This window comes from Colias eurytheme, chromosome 28, assembly GCF_061535395.1.
Source record: "Colias eurytheme isolate Ceu_HAF_F1 chromosome 28, ilColEury1 Martin Lab GWU primary, whole genome shotgun sequence".
In the NCBI taxonomy this organism is placed as follows: Eukaryota; Metazoa; Arthropoda; class Insecta; order Lepidoptera; family Pieridae; genus Colias; species Colias eurytheme.
The window spans coordinates 2,583,949-2,602,919 of record NC_143007.1 but is presented as its reverse complement, the minus strand read 5'-3'; the positions used below and the strand labels follow the sequence as shown (position 1 = coordinate 2,602,919).

At 33.3% G+C, this 18,971-nt stretch overlaps 1 protein-coding gene across 1 annotated transcript in view; it reads left to right on the top strand.

Moving 5' to 3' along the window:
- Positions 1 to 18,971, top strand: part of E(Pc) (Enhancer of Polycomb) — an 89,406-nt gene that overhangs the window by 43,080 nt on the left and 27,355 nt on the right. The window contains exon 2 of the mRNA XM_090117486.1: positions 12,313 to 12,454. Within this exon, the coding sequence (XP_089973612.1) occupies positions 12,313 to 12,454 (142 nt within the window). The remainder of the gene's footprint in view (positions 1 to 12,312; positions 12,455 to 18,971) is intronic.

Genomic DNA, 18,971 nt, shown 5'->3' with positions numbered 1-18,971 from the left:
AGAAAAATTTCTGACAGCGTATTAAAATGTTCGATTGTTGAGCTGCATAAACACGCTATGCAGCGCGATGAAATAAAGCTTTTGAGACTTAAAAGTGCTCGTGTAAATAATAATCAAAATTGGATTTAGTTATTAATATCAATTTATTTCTATATCCACTTATTATTCTATAAAATAAAATATCCATAAAGTATGTTTTCCTCTTTAAAATTTACACAATAATATAAATATATCTAATATTGCTAGTCTAACCGACGCTTAACATCGTATTCCATTACGCTCTACGTTGATTTATTTTTTCAATTTCTCAGAAATACGTTTACGAGGTATTAATAAATATTAAATAATAATATCTGTAGGTAATATGTACATGTCTGATTTGTCCCCTAGTGGGGTATGGGGAGGGATTTAAAAGAAAATATCACATAAATGAATGTAGTTGAATTAATATTAAGGAAAGTAAAAAACTAAATAGTCAGTTTATAGCTTCAGATATGTTCTGTGTAGCTTATCTTTTAGTTCAAATGTTAATTCGAAGTCAAAATGTGTTGCTATCAGTGTTTTAAACATTTATTTATAAAATAAAGTTCGTTCTAGTAGTTAGCACTTTTGAATCGTTATGATATAGTTTCACCATTTACCACGTAGATAGAAGAGCCGCTAAAAATCTTAAAATTATGTTTTCATTAATAATTTAGCAATTTAAAATTTTCAATATAATGAGTTGAAATATTGCTTCGTAAAATACGAATTTCTTGAAAATAATATTACACATTTTTGCTTCGTAAAATGCGATTCTTGAAAATATAATTTATTTACGTTTTTTAATAGAACCCACGTCCCTTCGCGCATCAGACAGGGTCGACGCCTCTTCATTAATCAATTTTTCACATTCCCTAACAGCGGCCCGCCTACGTTTGATTTTCTTATAGAAAATACTAATAAGTGCTATTGCTTGTAAAGACAATTTTTAAATATAAATATTTTTAGAAATGTACACGGGGCTGGGTTCGATTTTAATTTGAATGTAATAAGAATGTACTGCGATTCTACACAACAGCCTAATTGATGTAGACAGTTGATAACAAATTATAGCAAGTCAACGACTACTAACAAATTGAGGGTAGTTGGGTCAAACGTCGTATAAACAACGACTATGCCTATGCACGATTTTTTTTTTACACATGCCACAACACAGGCCACGATTCGTACGAATGCGCCACGATTCAAAGGATGGCGGCATTTTATGGTATACGACAGCTAAGCATGTTCGGAGAGGAAATAGTAATAAGTTAATAACTATTCACCCACAAAAATATTAAATCAAAAATTACGTCTGACAATATAATAATAATTGTTAAAAAAGATAAAGGTAGAAAACAAGACCTATAGATAGGTATGGAAAATGTAATGTATGTATGATACGGCGATTAAATCATAAACGCATAATTATAGGTATTGAGAGTAATAATTATATAAAAGGACGATAAAAATAGATTATAATAAATAGATAGTAACAAATTGCATATAGTAACACACTAATTACAATCGTAGGTACAATGTACATTCGAAATATTAATAAAAGTAAAGATAAAACACAGGAGGTATAGGTATTGAACAGATATCGAGTACCAGTACCCACGCTCATTATAAAATGTACGCATCGACGGGTTCAATAACAGACTGAGCTTTTAATCCGTGATTAAATATTTCATTTTTGTATTGATAGATAAATATGGATACTAGGAAATTGTATATTGGGTATTACATTAAAATTTATAAACTCTAGGGATTTGTTTAATGGTAAAATACATATATTTTTTAAATTACTTTTATGTTTTGTTCTACACCCCTACCAGTAATAAATAATTAATTTTATATTGGCACAAAAACTTTACTTAATTTCAAGAAAATTTCACTGTTTATCATATGTTATTATTAAAACAATAGCTTCCGATTTGACTAGGATTTAAAGGGACCTGCATATTTCATACGCTACGGATACAAACCAGAAAATTTGTTCATATTTTGATTAATAATTCTGCAGCCTGAATTTGATTAATGGAGTACATTATTAGGTATTCAATTAACTATGAGGCGCGTTTGTTAAAAGCACAACGAAACAGCTAGTACATAATATAGTAAAGTATATTTGGTGATGGTACACGATGGCAGGTACTGGTGATGTTATCTAGTGATGATTTTAATAATATGTAGAAAAGTACCTAAGAATTTGGTAGAAAGGAAAATCCTATTAATATTATAAATGTGAAAGTTTGTATGGATGTTTGTTACTCTTTCACGCAAAAACTACTGAACCGATTACAATGAATTTTAGCACACATATAGAGTGTAAATTGGATTAACACATAGGATAGGTTTTATCCCGGTAATCCCACGGGAACGGGAGCTATGCGGGTTTATCTTTGAAAATGCGGGCGAAGCCACGGGTGGAAAGCTAGTGTTTAATATAGCTAGGAGCTATTTGAATAAGCTCTTAACGGACTTGTTAACAAATAATAGAGCGTCTCTATAAAGCTTACGAACATTATTTCTCGTCTATAAAAACATCCGATAGTCTATCCATCGCCTAAATAAAACCACAATACGAAATACAACGTCGCTTTTGTTAAGGTGGCGGTTCGCGCCGCGACAGAGACAAGCGACCGAGACAGGAGACCGCGGCCGAAGACCGCGACCGTTACTTGACGTTCGGCAATGTATAGGCGACAGTTCGCGAGCGAGACAGAGACAGGAGACAGAGACGCGAGACGGGAGACAGCGAGACGGTCGCTGCCCCAGACCAGTAGTGTCTCGTGTCGCGCTCAAAAAGCACAGCCGAAAATACTTTCTGAATACATTATCATCAAACATTAGGTGCTTGTTCACTAATAGCGAAAATGATCCTTCTTGGCCTCTAGTTAAATATAATTCTTTAATAGGTAATCTTCTTCTAGTTTTGTTTTTGTAATAATAATATAATAGCAAATCATCGTCTTCTACTTCCTCCAATAGAACTTCTACTACTTGGTTTTCCATCATGATACAAAACACAACTGACTACATCGACGGACTCTCTGATACTGATTAACTTTTCGGTCGTGAAGAATCTGAGACACTTGTCGCGGTCTCCGGTCTCGGTCTACAGTACATGCAGAAGAGACCGAGACACTTGTCGCAGTCTTCGGTCGCGGTCTCCTATCTCGGTCGCTTGTCTCTGTCGCGGCGCGAACCTCCACCTTTAACAGCCACGTCGATATTAATTATGCTAATCCGACGTCGAGCTTGAATTAATTATTTGTGTTCCACTCAGTAATTGTATCGCATGAAAATGTTTATGATGTGAAGTGTTTTGCATTTTTAATAGGTAAAGATGTTTTTTTAAAGAGGGGTGGAGATATGGTTAGGAGCTGTTTATTAATGCAATAAGTTGATTGTTTTCAAGTTGGATTTATACGTTCAGGGACCATGGGATAATCAAACAATACCATACCTTTAATTAATAAATACCCTCACAGTTCGGTAAAATGCTCCCAGGTACAGTATGAAAGATAATAATTAATAACTGGATAATAAGTTATAATCTATATATTTTTTCTGCAAAAATTTCTTTTTATACAACACAATTATGCAGTATTCAAAGAAGTAGGTACGAGATGTAAAGACGTTTAAATTACTTTAACATAATTAAAGTGACATAAATCCTCCTTCCTATCCTTCCTACTATGTGTGTGTGTTTGTTACTCTTTCACGCAAATACTACTGAACCGATTACAATGAAATTTAGCACACAGATTGAGGGTAACTTGGATTAACACATAGGATAGGTTTTATCCCGGAAATCCCACGGAAACGGGAACTATGCGGGTTTTCCTTAAAAATGAGAAAAAACCTTACCATTTACAATCTTACATCCATTCAACAGTTTACAAATTATACATTACATATTATATCATGAACTTATAAATAGGAAAAGATCTTTCAATAACAAGCCAGCCCAAAGCGTCGAGTTTTGAATAAACAAAGTACAGTTTTAAATAATGTTTTCTGGGAAATGAAATTCAAATTATTTACTTCTTAGTTCTTTCATTTACATAAGGGGCCTTATTATGACCTCTTATTCCCAGTCAGTTTACGCCGTGTATTGAACTGACCACGAATGAAAAGCATTTAAAAATATATAAATAAAATATTATATACTGCGTTATGTAATACGCTTCAACTGCGATTTGCATGTAAACGACTGAGTGACTGGGCTATGGGCTACAGTTATAAATACACGACTTTTGAAATGAGGCTCTATTAATAAAATTATTGCATGTGTTACTACTTACTAGTGACGTCACTCATGTTAATATGTATTCGTAATGTACAACTATGATCAAAATATGTGTGGCTTTTGTAATTATCCTGGCATGAATATAACATAAATTAGGGTATGCCGAAGTATGCTCGACTCATCAAATTTTTCAATTTATTCCTAAGCTAGCTGTGCCCTGCAGTTTTATCCGCAGTGCTCCGCTCCTGTTGGTCTTAGCGTGATGATTATAGCTTATAGTCTTCCTCGATAGATGGGCTATCTAACATGGAAAGAATTTCTCAAATCGAACCAGTAGTTTCTGAGATTAGCGTGTTCAAACAAACTCTTCAGCTAATAATATTAGTATAGATAGTATAGATGAATTGCATGTTAATTAATTTTAGAAGATTTATATTCTCCTTAAGACAGTTGCGTCTATTTTAAACTTCTTAAATTATATTACGACGTTGTATAGACAATGTTGTCGTCTACGCATTTATCGTCTGGACTCTAGACTCTAGTTCTTATAATGATTAAGCAGATTTAAAAGGGAATTTTACTAAATTTGTTCGGAGAATTACTGGGAATTTTAACTAAAGTTTGTTTTGTCTAGCCTTTGAAATTCCTCGTAAACGATAATGAGATATCTGTAGAAGGGCTTCGTTAAATTTACATTAAGTTTCCTACGTAAAATGTATCACGATTTAAATCTCAGATGAATCAGGAGGTAAATTTTCATGTTTATTTTGGGAATAATGTTATTTTCACTTTACGTTATTTTTTGTTTTCTTCATCTTTTCATATCTCTGTTATCTGAAGGTATTTTTATGGGGTGAGTTTTGGTCTATGAAGCAATGTATAGAATTTAATTATTTAGATTTTACTTACAATTTATCGAAATTTGTTCATAAATAATTAATAAATGAAACGATTTTACATATTCTTTCAATTTTAGATTTCTACATGAAACTGTAGTATCAGCAAGTTAAACCTAAGCTTGTCTTGTTTTCGCTCACGGTTCTCATTGAAAATAAATCTAAAAGGCAATAATAAATAATACTGTACGTAACTAAAACGACCTCTAACAAATAGATGCAATGTAACATATGTGACAGCATTAAAATATCGATTTTTTATAACGATATCGTAACATAATTGCCAACATACTCGTGTAGGGTTGGAGGTATTTTCCATTACGGCAGTCGGCACAACTTCACGCTTTTGCCTCGTTAAAATTGTAAACAAGGCAAAAGTACAACGGCGATGTGAATCCTTATAAATGCGAAAATGTGTTTGTTTGTTTTTCTTTCACGTCGCAAAGCGATTTTCTGATTTGATATGTGTCCGGACATAGAAGGCCAGGGTGACAAAACCATAGGACATATACCTAATATGTGGTTGCTTATTATGCTAAATTAATAAAAAGTAATATTGATATGATTTTAAAAGAGCAACTACGCAGTTTCTTGACGGTTCTTCTCCACAGATACTGCTTTCAAAATCGGTGGTAAATGTTAAAACTGTTAAGACGATTCAAAAGTGCTTCTAGAAGAAGTCTAATTGAATAAATAAATGTTTGTTGAGTGAGGCTTTTTTTTACTTCGGTGAACACTAAATTCTATGGGAATTTCCATTGATTACACGTGTAAAGCCGTATGTAAAAGCTAGTAATTACCAATTTAACGATTCGAAGCGTGTACGGCGGGGAAAAACATGCGTAGGGTAAAAAGGGGTGATTAAAAATACGGATCGTAGGTTGGGACTTAATCCCGGTATTTTGGGGCGAGTGACGTCGACCCGTGTGGGAATAAATGTTGGTTTTATAGAACTGTATGTGGGTAGCTGTAGGTTTGCCTTTGTGTTCGATTTATTGAACATCGTTTGGAGTATTTGTAACGTTTAAATTGATCAATTTTGCGTGGTCCTTATAATAATCATTCGTTTTTTAGCTGAGAAACATGCTGTTACCTTAGAATACATATTATATAACGACAGTTTACATATGTATTCTAAGGCCTAGAATACATAGGTAAACGGACGTTAGATATATATATTTGTATTTTAAGGCTGCTACGGTTTTAACTTTTTAGGGTTCCGTAGCCAAAATGGCAAAAACGGAACCCTTATAGTTTCGTCATGTCCGTCTGTCCGTCTGTCCGTCTGTCCGTCTGTCACAGCCGATTTACTCGGAAACTATAAGTACTACAGTGATGAAATTTGATGGGAATATGTGTTGTATGAACCGCTACAAAAATATGACACTAAATAGTAAAAAAAAGAATTGGGGGTGGGGCCCCCCATACATGTAACTGAGGGATGAAATTTTTTTTTTCGATGTACATACCCGTGTGGGGTATCAATGGAAAGGTCTTTTAAAATGATATAAAGTTTTCTAAAAAACATTTTTCATAAAGTGAACGGTTTTTGAGATATCAGCTCTCAAAGTCGTAAAAAGTATGTCCCCCCCCCTCTATTTTTATAACTACGGGGTATAAAATTCTAAAAAAAATAGAGGTGATGCATGCTAATTAACTCTTTCAACGATTTTTGGTTTGATCAAAGTATCTCTTATAGTTTTTGAGATAGGTTGATTTAACTGTAATTTATTATATTTGCTGCTACGGAACCCTTTGTGCGCGAGCCCGACTCGCACTTGGCCGGTTTTTTTAGTGTTCTAAAGATTCGTAAGTGAATTACATAAAATGAATTGCTTTAACATTAATGATAACACATTAATGCTCATCTACTTAACGGTAGCTTAAAGGTAGGAAGTTAAGAAAATATTTTGGTAGGAATTCAACCTACACACAGTATTTTTATAGGTCGATGGTAATTAAATAGCTGTAACCCGATATAGTAGCGTGAGGTGTCTTTCAGGTCACAAGTTATGAGGGTATGCAAGGAATGTACATTTTACTTGGCTTTCCAGTGAAATGTGGTATTAGAATCTAATATCTAATATCTAATATAGGTATATTATAAAGGCGAAAGTTTGTAAGGATGTATGGATGTATGGATGTTTGTTACTCTTTCACGTAAAAACTACTGAACCGATTACAATGAAATTTAGCACACATATAGAGGGTAACTTGGATTAACACATAGGATAGTTTTTATCCCGGAAATCCCACGGGAACGGGAACGCATAGGGTTTTCCTTTGCAAACGCGGGCGAAGCCGCGGGCGGAAATCTAGTATACAATATTTTTGTTATGTATGAGGAGCTTTGTGTAGTACCTGACAGTTATTGTGAATGCTACTGCTATGCCAGAAGGTATTCTTCCCGATTTCGTTGCAAAATAATAATTTTGGGTACATGTTCGTATGCGATTATGAAAAATTAATTTGATTATGAATTCCAGTAATTTGTAATGAATTAGAAATTATGTTAAATATTGATGTGATTAAAGCGGCAATAAGTATGTATAACTGTTAGCTATACTAAATTAAATCCTAATAAACTTAGCGTTTATGATAGCAGTTAGCAGAAAGTAGAACCACAAAAAATATATTTTGTTGATTTATGAAATATATTTTTACTAGAGGTCCGCCCCGGCTTCGCCCGTGGTACATATTTCGCAATAAAAGGTAGCCTATGTCCTTTCTCGGGTATCAAAATATCTCCATACCAAATTTCATGCAAATTGGTTCAGTAGTTTAGGCGTGATTGAGTAACAGACAGACAGAGTTACTTTCGCATTTATAATATTAGTATGGATAAAACCTAGTTTCTAGGATAAATTAAAACCACTAATGCACTCTTGGATATTAACGAAAATGATTAAGAGAGCGTTATTGAAGCCTAGGTGGCTATGACCTAGTTTCCAGCACTGACCGCAGGGCTACTGAACTGTGCGACCCGATTTATTACCCGACTACGGCAAAGCAAAAGGAGGGTTATGATTTTGACAGGCTATGTATGTATGTATGTTTTTTTTTTTTTTTTTTTATTATAGAGGGAAAAAATACCGTTGAGTATCTCAGGTCTAGATCTGTGACCTGGTATGTCGGTCTCGATCATGGTCTCATGGTCCATACCGACTAAAACAACCCTCTTTCTCCAGTCCGTATCCCCGCGGGATGGCCGTTAGGCTTTACTTCACGGGGGGACGTATAGCATTGCTGCTCTTCCTCTTATTTAGGTATTACGCCACAGCTTTTCGCATCTGCTCCTTGCTTCGTAGGTCTTTTAATACCTCTGTTGCGAAGTTACTTGTTGCTTCCCATGTTTGCTTAGATGAGAGCATCGCTGCTATTAGCGTTTCAGGACGAACGTCTGCTCCAATGATGTTTTTCCAGTATTGTGTTGTATGTATGTATGTATGTATGTATGTATGTATGTATGTATGTATGTATGTTCATCTGTTCCCTCGTAACTTCTAAACTACTTATCAGAATTCGACAAATGACATATCATTAGAAGCGTCTTAATTGTCCGCTGGTTATAGGCTATATGGGGTTTCACAAAATCTAATGTGGCGCCCTCTAGCGGACAAAACATACAGAGTAAAAAAATAAAGTTAAGATAAATATGCCGTGTTTGGTATTATTTGAAAGCTTTTTACTTGCACATTTTGAATATATATATATTACTAGCATTTTCTTGTGACTTTACCTGTATTCATGGGCTGATTGCATATAATTCACATCTTTTCGTTCATAGCTTCTTTATTAGTTCATCAATTTAACTTTTGTTTTATACTTTTTCAGCGTCGTTTTTTGTCGTAGTTGGGTTTTAGTTGTTTTACTTTTTATCTTGTTTATTTGTTAAGATACAGTTGGATAAAGTGATACTTTACTATAAGGTATAAAATGTTTAAATTATGTGTTGACTGTGCACGACTAGAAGTATATCGATCGCGAGTAATTATGGTTCTATTCGATTTCTGGGTCCCTATCCTATCCTATCCTAATAATATTATAAATGCGAAAGTGTGTGAGGATGGATGTATGTATGTGTATGTTTGTTACTCTTTCACGCAAATACTACTGAACCGATTACAATGAAATTTAGCACACATATAGAGGGTAAAATGGATTAACACATATGAAGGATTTATCCCGGAAATACCACAGGAACGGGAACTATGAAAACGCGGGTGAAGCCGCTGGCGGAAAGCTAGTTACAAATAAATGTTTTAATTTGATGACTGCATCTGCACATGTTAGGGAACTACTTGATGCTTTGTTTATGTTACAGATTTATTAAATCAATATACTTGACCGATAGTGTTTATAGTTTTATTCAAATCTATTGCGTCATTTCAATTCCCTGCTAACTGCTAAGCTTATGGCTCATAGTGACGTAACGTTACGGAATATTTATCGTACTTTGCATCGTGGGAACAGCACTAATGTCGGTAGGTAGATAGGTACTAGGATGGTTGTGTAACTGACACCATGATATAGTTTTTAACTAGTTTTAAGTATTATAATGATTTAATGAGCCTGAAGGTGACGAAAGTAATTAGAAAGTTTTCAAAATGTTCTCAATGGGGAGACTTTAAAATCGTATGAGGGTAGATTAGGAAGTTAAATGTTTACTGTTTACTACTTATGTAAATGATGTTTACGTTTAGAACTATTTTGAATACCTGCTTAAGTATAAATAAAAAATGCCCTTGGTGTATTGATTTGTTTATAGTAAGATATGTACAATAAGGGCTGATTTTTCAATCGTTGGTTAAAACTTATTCATCGAATAACGTATTAAACTACCATTTCAAAAACGTATTCTAATTGTCCGTATTTGACAGTTTACAGGTGACATTTTAAAATGTTCGTGTAATACTTTAAGTATTGGACGGATAAATTTTAACCAAGGATTGAAAAATCGGCCCTTAGTCGATTATTATTACAATATACTTATTGTAACAAGTAGGGGTTTAGTGTTAACACCTCTCTGTTGTATAATATTAGATTGGGACCAAGTTATAGATATTTGAATATTGAGTAGGTACCTACTATCTACCAACTAAGGTAATCTATACGAAACATTATTTTGTTTAGCTCATCAAAATAAATAAACAAAAAAGTACGCCATATTCAATAACAAAATATTATTCGTTAAATCATCCCTTTACTCAAATAAATTTTATCTCAAACGAGAAAATAACCTTTCATTTTAAAATTTATATTCATAAACGCCGAAACGATTTCAGTGTACGTACGTTTTATATAAATTTAAAAATGAATTCATATCAGCTTCGATAAAGTAAATAAAATCCAATTCTGGGAACGCGGTCGATGCCTGGATTTTTAATTAGACATGTTTTATGTTTGTATATACGATGTCTGGCAATCTTGTTTGGAATTTGATAGTTAATAGTATAAAGCGCAATATATTGGGCCCACTTCACAATCGGCAGTGTTGGCCCAACAAATGTTCGTCGATGTTTGCCGCCATTATAAATAAATATTAAATAAATATTATAGGACATTATTACACAAATCGACCTAGTCCCACAGTAAGCTCAATTAAGGCTTGTGTTGAGGGTACTAGGCGACGATAAATATAATCTATACAAATATTATAAAGAGGAAAGGTTTGATTTTTTGTTTGTTTGTTTGTTTGTATGAATTGAATAGGCTCCGAAACTACTTGGCAGATTTGAAAAATTCTTTCACTGTTGGAAAGCTACATCATTTCTGAGTGACATAGGCTAGGTTTTATCCCGGAAATCCCACGGGAACGGGAACTATGCGGGTTTTTTTTTGAAAACGCGGGCGAAGCCGCAGGCGGAAAGCTAGTATTTAATAAATACATATATAGATAATAACACCCAGACCCAAGAACAAATAATTGAGTTCATCACACAAATATTTGCCCTGACCGGGGATCGAACCCGGGACCGTCGGCTCAGTAGGCAGTTACATTACCACTGCGCCAACCGCGTCGTGAATAAACATCTACAATGACGGCCGATCATAGACATTTAGGTCCTCTACAGTCTACACAATCGTGATTCGTTATTGCTTCTACTCGCCCAACGCTGCCCATTGTGTACAACTACACAGCCTCCCTCTGTGGGGGATCAGTCATATCGTAAATGGTGGAAACAATTTTGTGTCGTATTTGTTTAGAATTAAGGTTGTCAATCCAATGGCAATTGTAATTTTATTATTGTAGCTATAATTTTAGGGATTTGTTTATTGTTGAATTTTGTTTTATATTTGTTTAATTGTATAATGGTATTATAATTATTGTTGTAAACAATTTTGTGTCTTATGACGTTGAGAATAAGGTTGTTTATCAAATCAAAAGTGTTGTAATTGAGATATAATTTTCGTAATGGTTTAATAGAGCAATTAATTTTGAGATTATGGTAAAAGTTGAACATTTCAAATAGAACAGTAATTCAAGTAGTAGGTATTTTGAAAACTTTAATTCATTATTTAACAGTAAAATGTATTATTAATTAATGGTGATAAACATTATGGCACATTAGTGGTTTTGATGACTAATTTATATGTATTTAAGTGTGTTTATATAAAACTACGTAACATAATAAGTTTATTTTTAATCTCGTAAATGTTTTTACTGTCATTATCTAAAATATGAAGAAATTTAAGATTTATTACTTTCCGTATCTGTCTTTTAATTAAAATAGTGAAAATACTAATTGCTTATATAGTATAATTTATGTTCTTAATTAATTATTTACAATAAATATTCGTCATTCTAGTACCTTTAGGTATTGAAAACATGCTACTATGTATAGGTTGCCTGGAAGAGATCGCTGCTTTAGCGATAAGGCCGCCTTTTTGTACGTGTTTGTTTGTATGTGTTTTTTTCGTATTGTTTCCTTGTTTTTGGTGCAAATAAAGTATTTTCATTTATTCATATCTATAACCTAAAGTCACCACATCTATTTACTCCAATCAATTGTTTGCTACTGTCCAAATATCCTACAAAGTGTACCATTTCTGTCCACAAGAGCACTTCTTGCAATGGGCCAAATCTGGTACATTACTACCTACTTGTACTACAACATGTACCATTTCCGTCCACAGGAGCACCACCTGCAGCGGGCGATATCTGGCACGGGACTGATCATACCAACGCCGGAAGTATGTCCCGTGTCCGATATAGAGTTCTACGAGCGATGCTACCCGCCGGACTACAAGATGCCGAAACAACACATACACATGCAACGTGAGTTTGGGTTTTTATATTCTATTGTGTTTTTTAGTAAGTTTGAGTACAAATAGGCATACCTATACATATTTTTTAATAATAGATTTATCTAAGATATTAAGGGTGGAATTTTGGAATGCAACTTAATGGTACACTTAATAAAGATATCCAAAAATTTAAAGCCATTCCGGAAATGGAATGATTAAAATCGTTTAATATTAATCCGTTTAATTTTATTGTATCGATAATAAGGACCAATTTTATAAAATTTCTCCAACAAACTTGATAAATTTTGCTTATTCGCTTGAAATTTTGATTGAAGTTATAGTATGAAATTCGATTTCCATACGAAAAGTATTTCTCTGTAAAGAGTATATTTTTCACATTTGTAAGATTATTTCGGATACGCCTGAAGCTCTCCGCTCGCGGTCTTATTCCGTGAGAGCTGCTTATCTTTCTCCGAGTCTTATCTTCGCAGCAAAACGTGGATTTTATTCCGTTGTAAGCTTGCATGTGTGTAGTACAGTTCACCAAAATTAAGGCAAAATTTTCAAACAATTATAAAAAAAAAATTGTAACTTAGATACTTATTTGTTGACTAAGATATGTCGGATTGGTGGTTGATTGGTATTAGATTTTAATTTCAGTGTGTATAGGCATATATAATATCTATCTATAGAGATAGTCTAATATGTAGTTAATTTCATCAAGATTTTTATTGAAAAAGCTCGGACTCTATAGTTAAAGATATTTTCTTTACAACGATAATAATTATTAGGCTAAAATATTAAAGTTTTACCTTATACAATGAAATATGATTGAAAATTGTCTCAACATCGTATTTCAAGTTTCAAAGAAATAAAATATCGAGTTATTTATTCGATTGTTAATTTGACGAAATTAAATTACCGTTCACCAACCGTCGCTCATTATTTTGTAATACAGTGCTTTTTGTGATAAAGGTTTTCGACCTTATCATGTGAATATAAATAAAAATTACATGTAGGGTATTACATAAGTGCGCAGTTTTCGCTCTTATATATCGCAACGAATAAGTTTGTTTAAGGAGATGTCCGGTTTATGTGTAGGTGTGTTTTTTTTTAATAAATGTAGACAACTAATTGAAATAAATATACTTTAAAACTGAAAAAGCACCCTTATATATGATTAACTCATGAAATGATTGTATTGACACCGATCAAACAAACAAACAAACAAAAATACTTGATTGTGCACCGATATTTTATAAGTGTACAAGGTTCGGTTTAAAGCTTACCGTGTAGCGGTCAAAATCTACTCGAAAGATATCCGTTACATACAAACATACAGATTAAGCTAATAAAACCGTATTAAAAAGCATTTTGCTTGGTATTTAGTTCTTACGTTCATTAATCATTTATCACGTTTTTTTACATAAATTGTACTCCACTACTTTCCTTGGTGTAGTATTAGAAATTTCCGTACATATTCGTAAAGTGGAAACACTTTATACTATGTAGTATCAGTTATCACGTAGTATAGAAAGGTCATGGGGCCATAACAATGTGTCAGATGCATTGCACATGTCGAAACATACGATTAATCTGCATTGTACAGATAATAATAATATACATAGACAGAGGGAATATGGTGAAGTAACTACACAATACATTACATAATTATAAGATATTATACGAAGATATACAGGGTTGAAATTGTTTAAAAGCCTTGGAGGAAAACTACTTTAGTGCTTAATTTATTTCCATCCAGGGACCATAGGAAATTTCCACCCTGTATATCGTCGAAGCAGTATGCTAGTTTAAACAGTTTTACTAATGTATTAAATTAGCATCGAGCGAAATATCTCTACTTTTAACGTTGTTTATTATTCTACTGTGAAACCCTTTCGTTATTAATATTTAATTATTTAAGTTCGAAATACTAAAATTACTCTAACATATATGACATACGTTGGCTTATCTCACAGGACAGTAATTGTTGAGTCAAGAAATTACGCTTCATTAAACCTTACTCAATCTAATTGTGTGGGCATGAGTCAACGTACAGTCTCCACTGTGACCCTACAGCTGATTGAAACAGCTGTTTAGATAGAAATATACGATTTGGGACCTTATAACTATGTCATGTAGAGTTGATCTTCAACTTATTGATACAGCTCTGACGATAGAAGCATACGATTTGAGGTCTTATTAATATGATGTGTAGGGTCGATTTTCAGGTGATTTAAAAAGATATTACTATAGATGCATGCAATTTGGAACTTTATTTATAGATGGTGTAAGGTGGATTTTCGTTTGTGTATGCCAATTAACGTGGAAAGAGTAATAAGGAAGCGAAGTTGGTAGTGATTCTTATGACTTATCGGGACTAATATACCCTTATGTATTACGTATTTGTAATTATTATAATGCTTTCCTCCCGTAGCTTCGCCTGCGTTGTCTAAAACTTAAACTTATTGATACTTACTTATGCCTTCCTCAAGAACTACTTTATCCATTGATGGAAAACGTATGAAAATCGGTTTTTGAGAATCATTGCATAGTATAAAACAAAGTCGCCTTTTCTGTCCCTATGTTTCTTTGTATGCTTAAATCTTTAAAACTCGCAACGGATTTTGATGCGGTTTTTTTGATAGGTAGAGGGATTCAAGAGGAAGGTTTTAGTATATACATATATAATTTATTAGGTTTTAGACAAAGCGGGCGAAGCCGCGGGCGGTAAGCTAGTTATTAATAATTTCGAACAGGCACACGCGGCGGAGAACTTTGTTTTATTATATTTAGTGATTAGCATCAATATGTGTATGATAACCGAGAAAAAAACCGGGGTCCGGTACAATACCGGAAAAAAATGGCTCGACCGATTCCCATGAAATGTTTTGTGTATATTGGGTAGGTCTGTAAATCGACCTATATCTTTTTCATACCCCTATGTGATAAGAGCAAGGAACAACAACGTCACAGTATATTACAATAATTTGGAAAATCCAAAAGTGCACGCCTCATAATTTTTTTTTAATAAATATTTATTAATTATTATTTTTGTTTATTTAATAACAATTAAACCACATCGAATCAGACCCTGAAAAATGAAAGGGTTCTATTCCTGAGCATACTCAAGCGTAAGAGAAAAAAAAAGACTCGATTAGTAAAGTATTTCGGTCGCTATCGTGTTAACAAGAAAAAGGATCCGCACATACAGACACACGGACGTCCAAGACAGAACTTTTTTAAACTGTTTTTTAACTAGTTTAAATAACAAAAATGACATCAAAAATATCATGAACGTTAAAAATAGTGTTTTTTCTTAATATGTGTGTGTATGTATTATCTTACAAGTGCAATGTATGATACATAAAGACATTTTAAGTTTGAAAAATCAGATGTTTTGCGCGAAGTGACAGTAGTACCCACCTCAACGCTTCGCTTATGAGGCGTGCAATAATATTAATACTGTGACAACTGACAACGTTCGTTGGGTCAGCAAGTAGGTAAACTGTAAAAAAGGTTATTCTAGGGTTTTTTCCTACTTCATAATTTTATTAAAACTATACTGGTTTTACCGGCGCTCGTTATTCGTTAGTAACGCTTCGCTTGGCTTGATTATGTTCCGATATTTTCAACAACCTTCGGCGTATTTCAGCGAATTCAAATTCATTTTCAAATTTAATTTATTACAGAATATAATTAACATGTTATTGTATCTTATAATATGTATAGATAGATACACGTACATATATTAATAATGTACATATATTGTTGTTTTCGTGTGAAAAAGTAACAACTAACAAACATCCATTCTTCTATCATTCCCACAAGCTTTTATTGCTAGCTGTGTCGCGCGGTTTCACCCGCAGACGAGCCCACGGGCAAATTTCCGGTACATAAGTTACGTAACTGCCTATTTTGATACTATGGGTTATTCTGGTACATAAGCTACATCACTGACGAGTATAATCATAATTTGTACTTTCGCGTTTTCATTACCTACTTAACTACTTACGAATTTAGCTTGAAAAATAATTATCACATACACTTTGCACTTATTAAGGCAATAACTGTTTTCACTGAAAACACGTTTTATAAACTCGACGAACGATGTAAAAGTACCTATTTGCGAAATGTATTAAAAATAAATATAATTTCTTGTAACGCATGTTTATATTTACGAAGTAAATTAAATTCGTAATTGAGTTCATTTGCGATGTATTTAATATTTTATGAGTACATTATTAAAGGGCTGATGACGAAATTAGCTGGTACTTTTCAGATGTATGTGGGTGTATTAAAAATGTAATAATTTTAGAAATGGTTGGTTAATTTATTTCACTGTAAATTAAAAAAATTAAAAATTTGGAAAATCCAAAAGTGCACGCCTCATAATTTTTTTTTAATAAATATTTATTAATTATTATTTTTGTTTATTTAATAACAATTAAACCACATCGAATCAGACCCTGAAAAATGAAAGGGTTCTATTCCTGAGCATACTCAAGCGTAAGAGAAAAAAAAAGACTCGATTAGTAAAGTATTTCGGTCGCTATCGTGTTAACAAGAAAAAGGATCCGCACATACAGACACACGGACGTCCAAGACAGAACTTTTTTAAACTGTTTTTTAACTAGTTTAAATAACAAAAATGACATCAAAAATATCATGAACGTTAAAAATAGTGTTTTTTCTTAATATGTGTATGTATGTATTATCTTACAAGTGCAATGTATGATACATAAAGACATTTTAAGTTTGAAAAATCAGATGTTTTGCGCGAAGTGACAGTAGTACCCACCTCAACGCTTCGCTTATGAGGCGTGCAATATAGCTGCTTGATACTTGATATAGTTTAGTACTGCTTATGTAAATATGTATTGATGGAAAAGACATATTCATCTAAATAGGAAAATTATTAATTTATTTTTGCAATTATTTAAAGGTGACCAAAAAAGTTAAACTAAAAGACAGGCTTCCGTTTTATTCCGTTCCGATTAGATAGGTATGTAATATAATTCTACGTTTGAGATGTACGGATGAATGTTTGTTTGTTACTCTTATACGCTTGAACAGTTAGACTAAGCCAGTAGAAATCGACACTAAAAAACCCTAAATTCGCAAAGCACGATGTAGTGCTGCATTTTTGGTATGTTGTTTGGATCAGTTAGGGTGATGTAGCAGCACAACTTTTTCGAAGTTGCAAATTGGGATTTACATCACCCTAACTGATGACTGATCCAAACAACATACCAAAAATGCAGCACTACATCGTGCTTTGCGAATTTAATGTTAATTTCCACTGGCCTAGACGGACCTTCATGAAAATTTAGACCAAAGTTAATTAACAGTCTGCAAAGCACATGGCTTTTCATCCGGAGCCGCGTGCGCATACCACTAAACAACATGCAGGAAGCGCATGTGCAATGTAAAGTGTAATTACAGTACGGGGTGCAAACGCACATGTTGTAGGTACCTACCATCTGCTTGAAGACTTATTTGCGATGTAGTTTAGGAGCTAATGTAGGTTTCAATTATTTTATTGTATAACTATATACCGCAGGTTTATTGGAGGAGTAAGCTGTTAAATGGTTATTGATTCATAGGTAAAAATAATAAGGTTACATTTGTCACCAATTTTTTGATACAAAATCAAAAATATTTGCGACAAAATTGCAATTAATCGTAAATAAAAATTTGACATGATATGTATTTCAATTTTCAACGTTTTAAAACTTCTTTTATTCTACTATTTGTAGTAAAAGGTTTTTAAAGGTTTATGCTTGAAGCACAATCATCTTATTAATCAATTAAACAGGGCTCATGTGTTTAATATAGCATATCTTTGCCTACAATGAAACATTACATTTTTAAGTGCTATATTTACATGCGTCGAGAGACGCGACGGATCCGTGACGACTGCGGAATCTCTGCGACGACGACACGTGGACGATTTCATAGGAAGTCACAAATTCTATATATATGTTTCAAATGGCATTTCGCGAGTTCAAACTCGAAGGTTGGGAATATTATGTAAACTTGGCTGTGATGCAAATAAGGCTGGCTCGTTTTGAGAACTAGCATTTACCCGCGGTTTGGTTCGCGTGTTTAAAGGAAAAGACATCGGAATAAGAAGTATTATCGTAAAAGCTCTAAAAGTAAAAGCTTCCTAACTATCTTCCGATACAGAAATCGTACCATACGTTACGAACGCTCCGTTGCGACGCGAAAGAAAGACAAACATAGAAATAAACACCACTATAACAATATAATTAGTTAATTAATAATTAGCCATAGCAGCAATGCATGCAGCATTGATGCATCTGATTGTAAAAATTACTGTAATTTTAATCATATGCGCTTTTCTCTACAACCACGAATGAGGCAGCTATTTTCACATACCTATAGAAATCGTTAAAGTTTTTGACAGTGGGAGAACCTTAAATCTTTCCCTTTCATTAAAAGATTATGAATTAATTTCTGAGCTCAGAATGTATTCAGAAAGAAAAGGCAATTAAAAACCTACACTGTAACATTTCGACTTCACA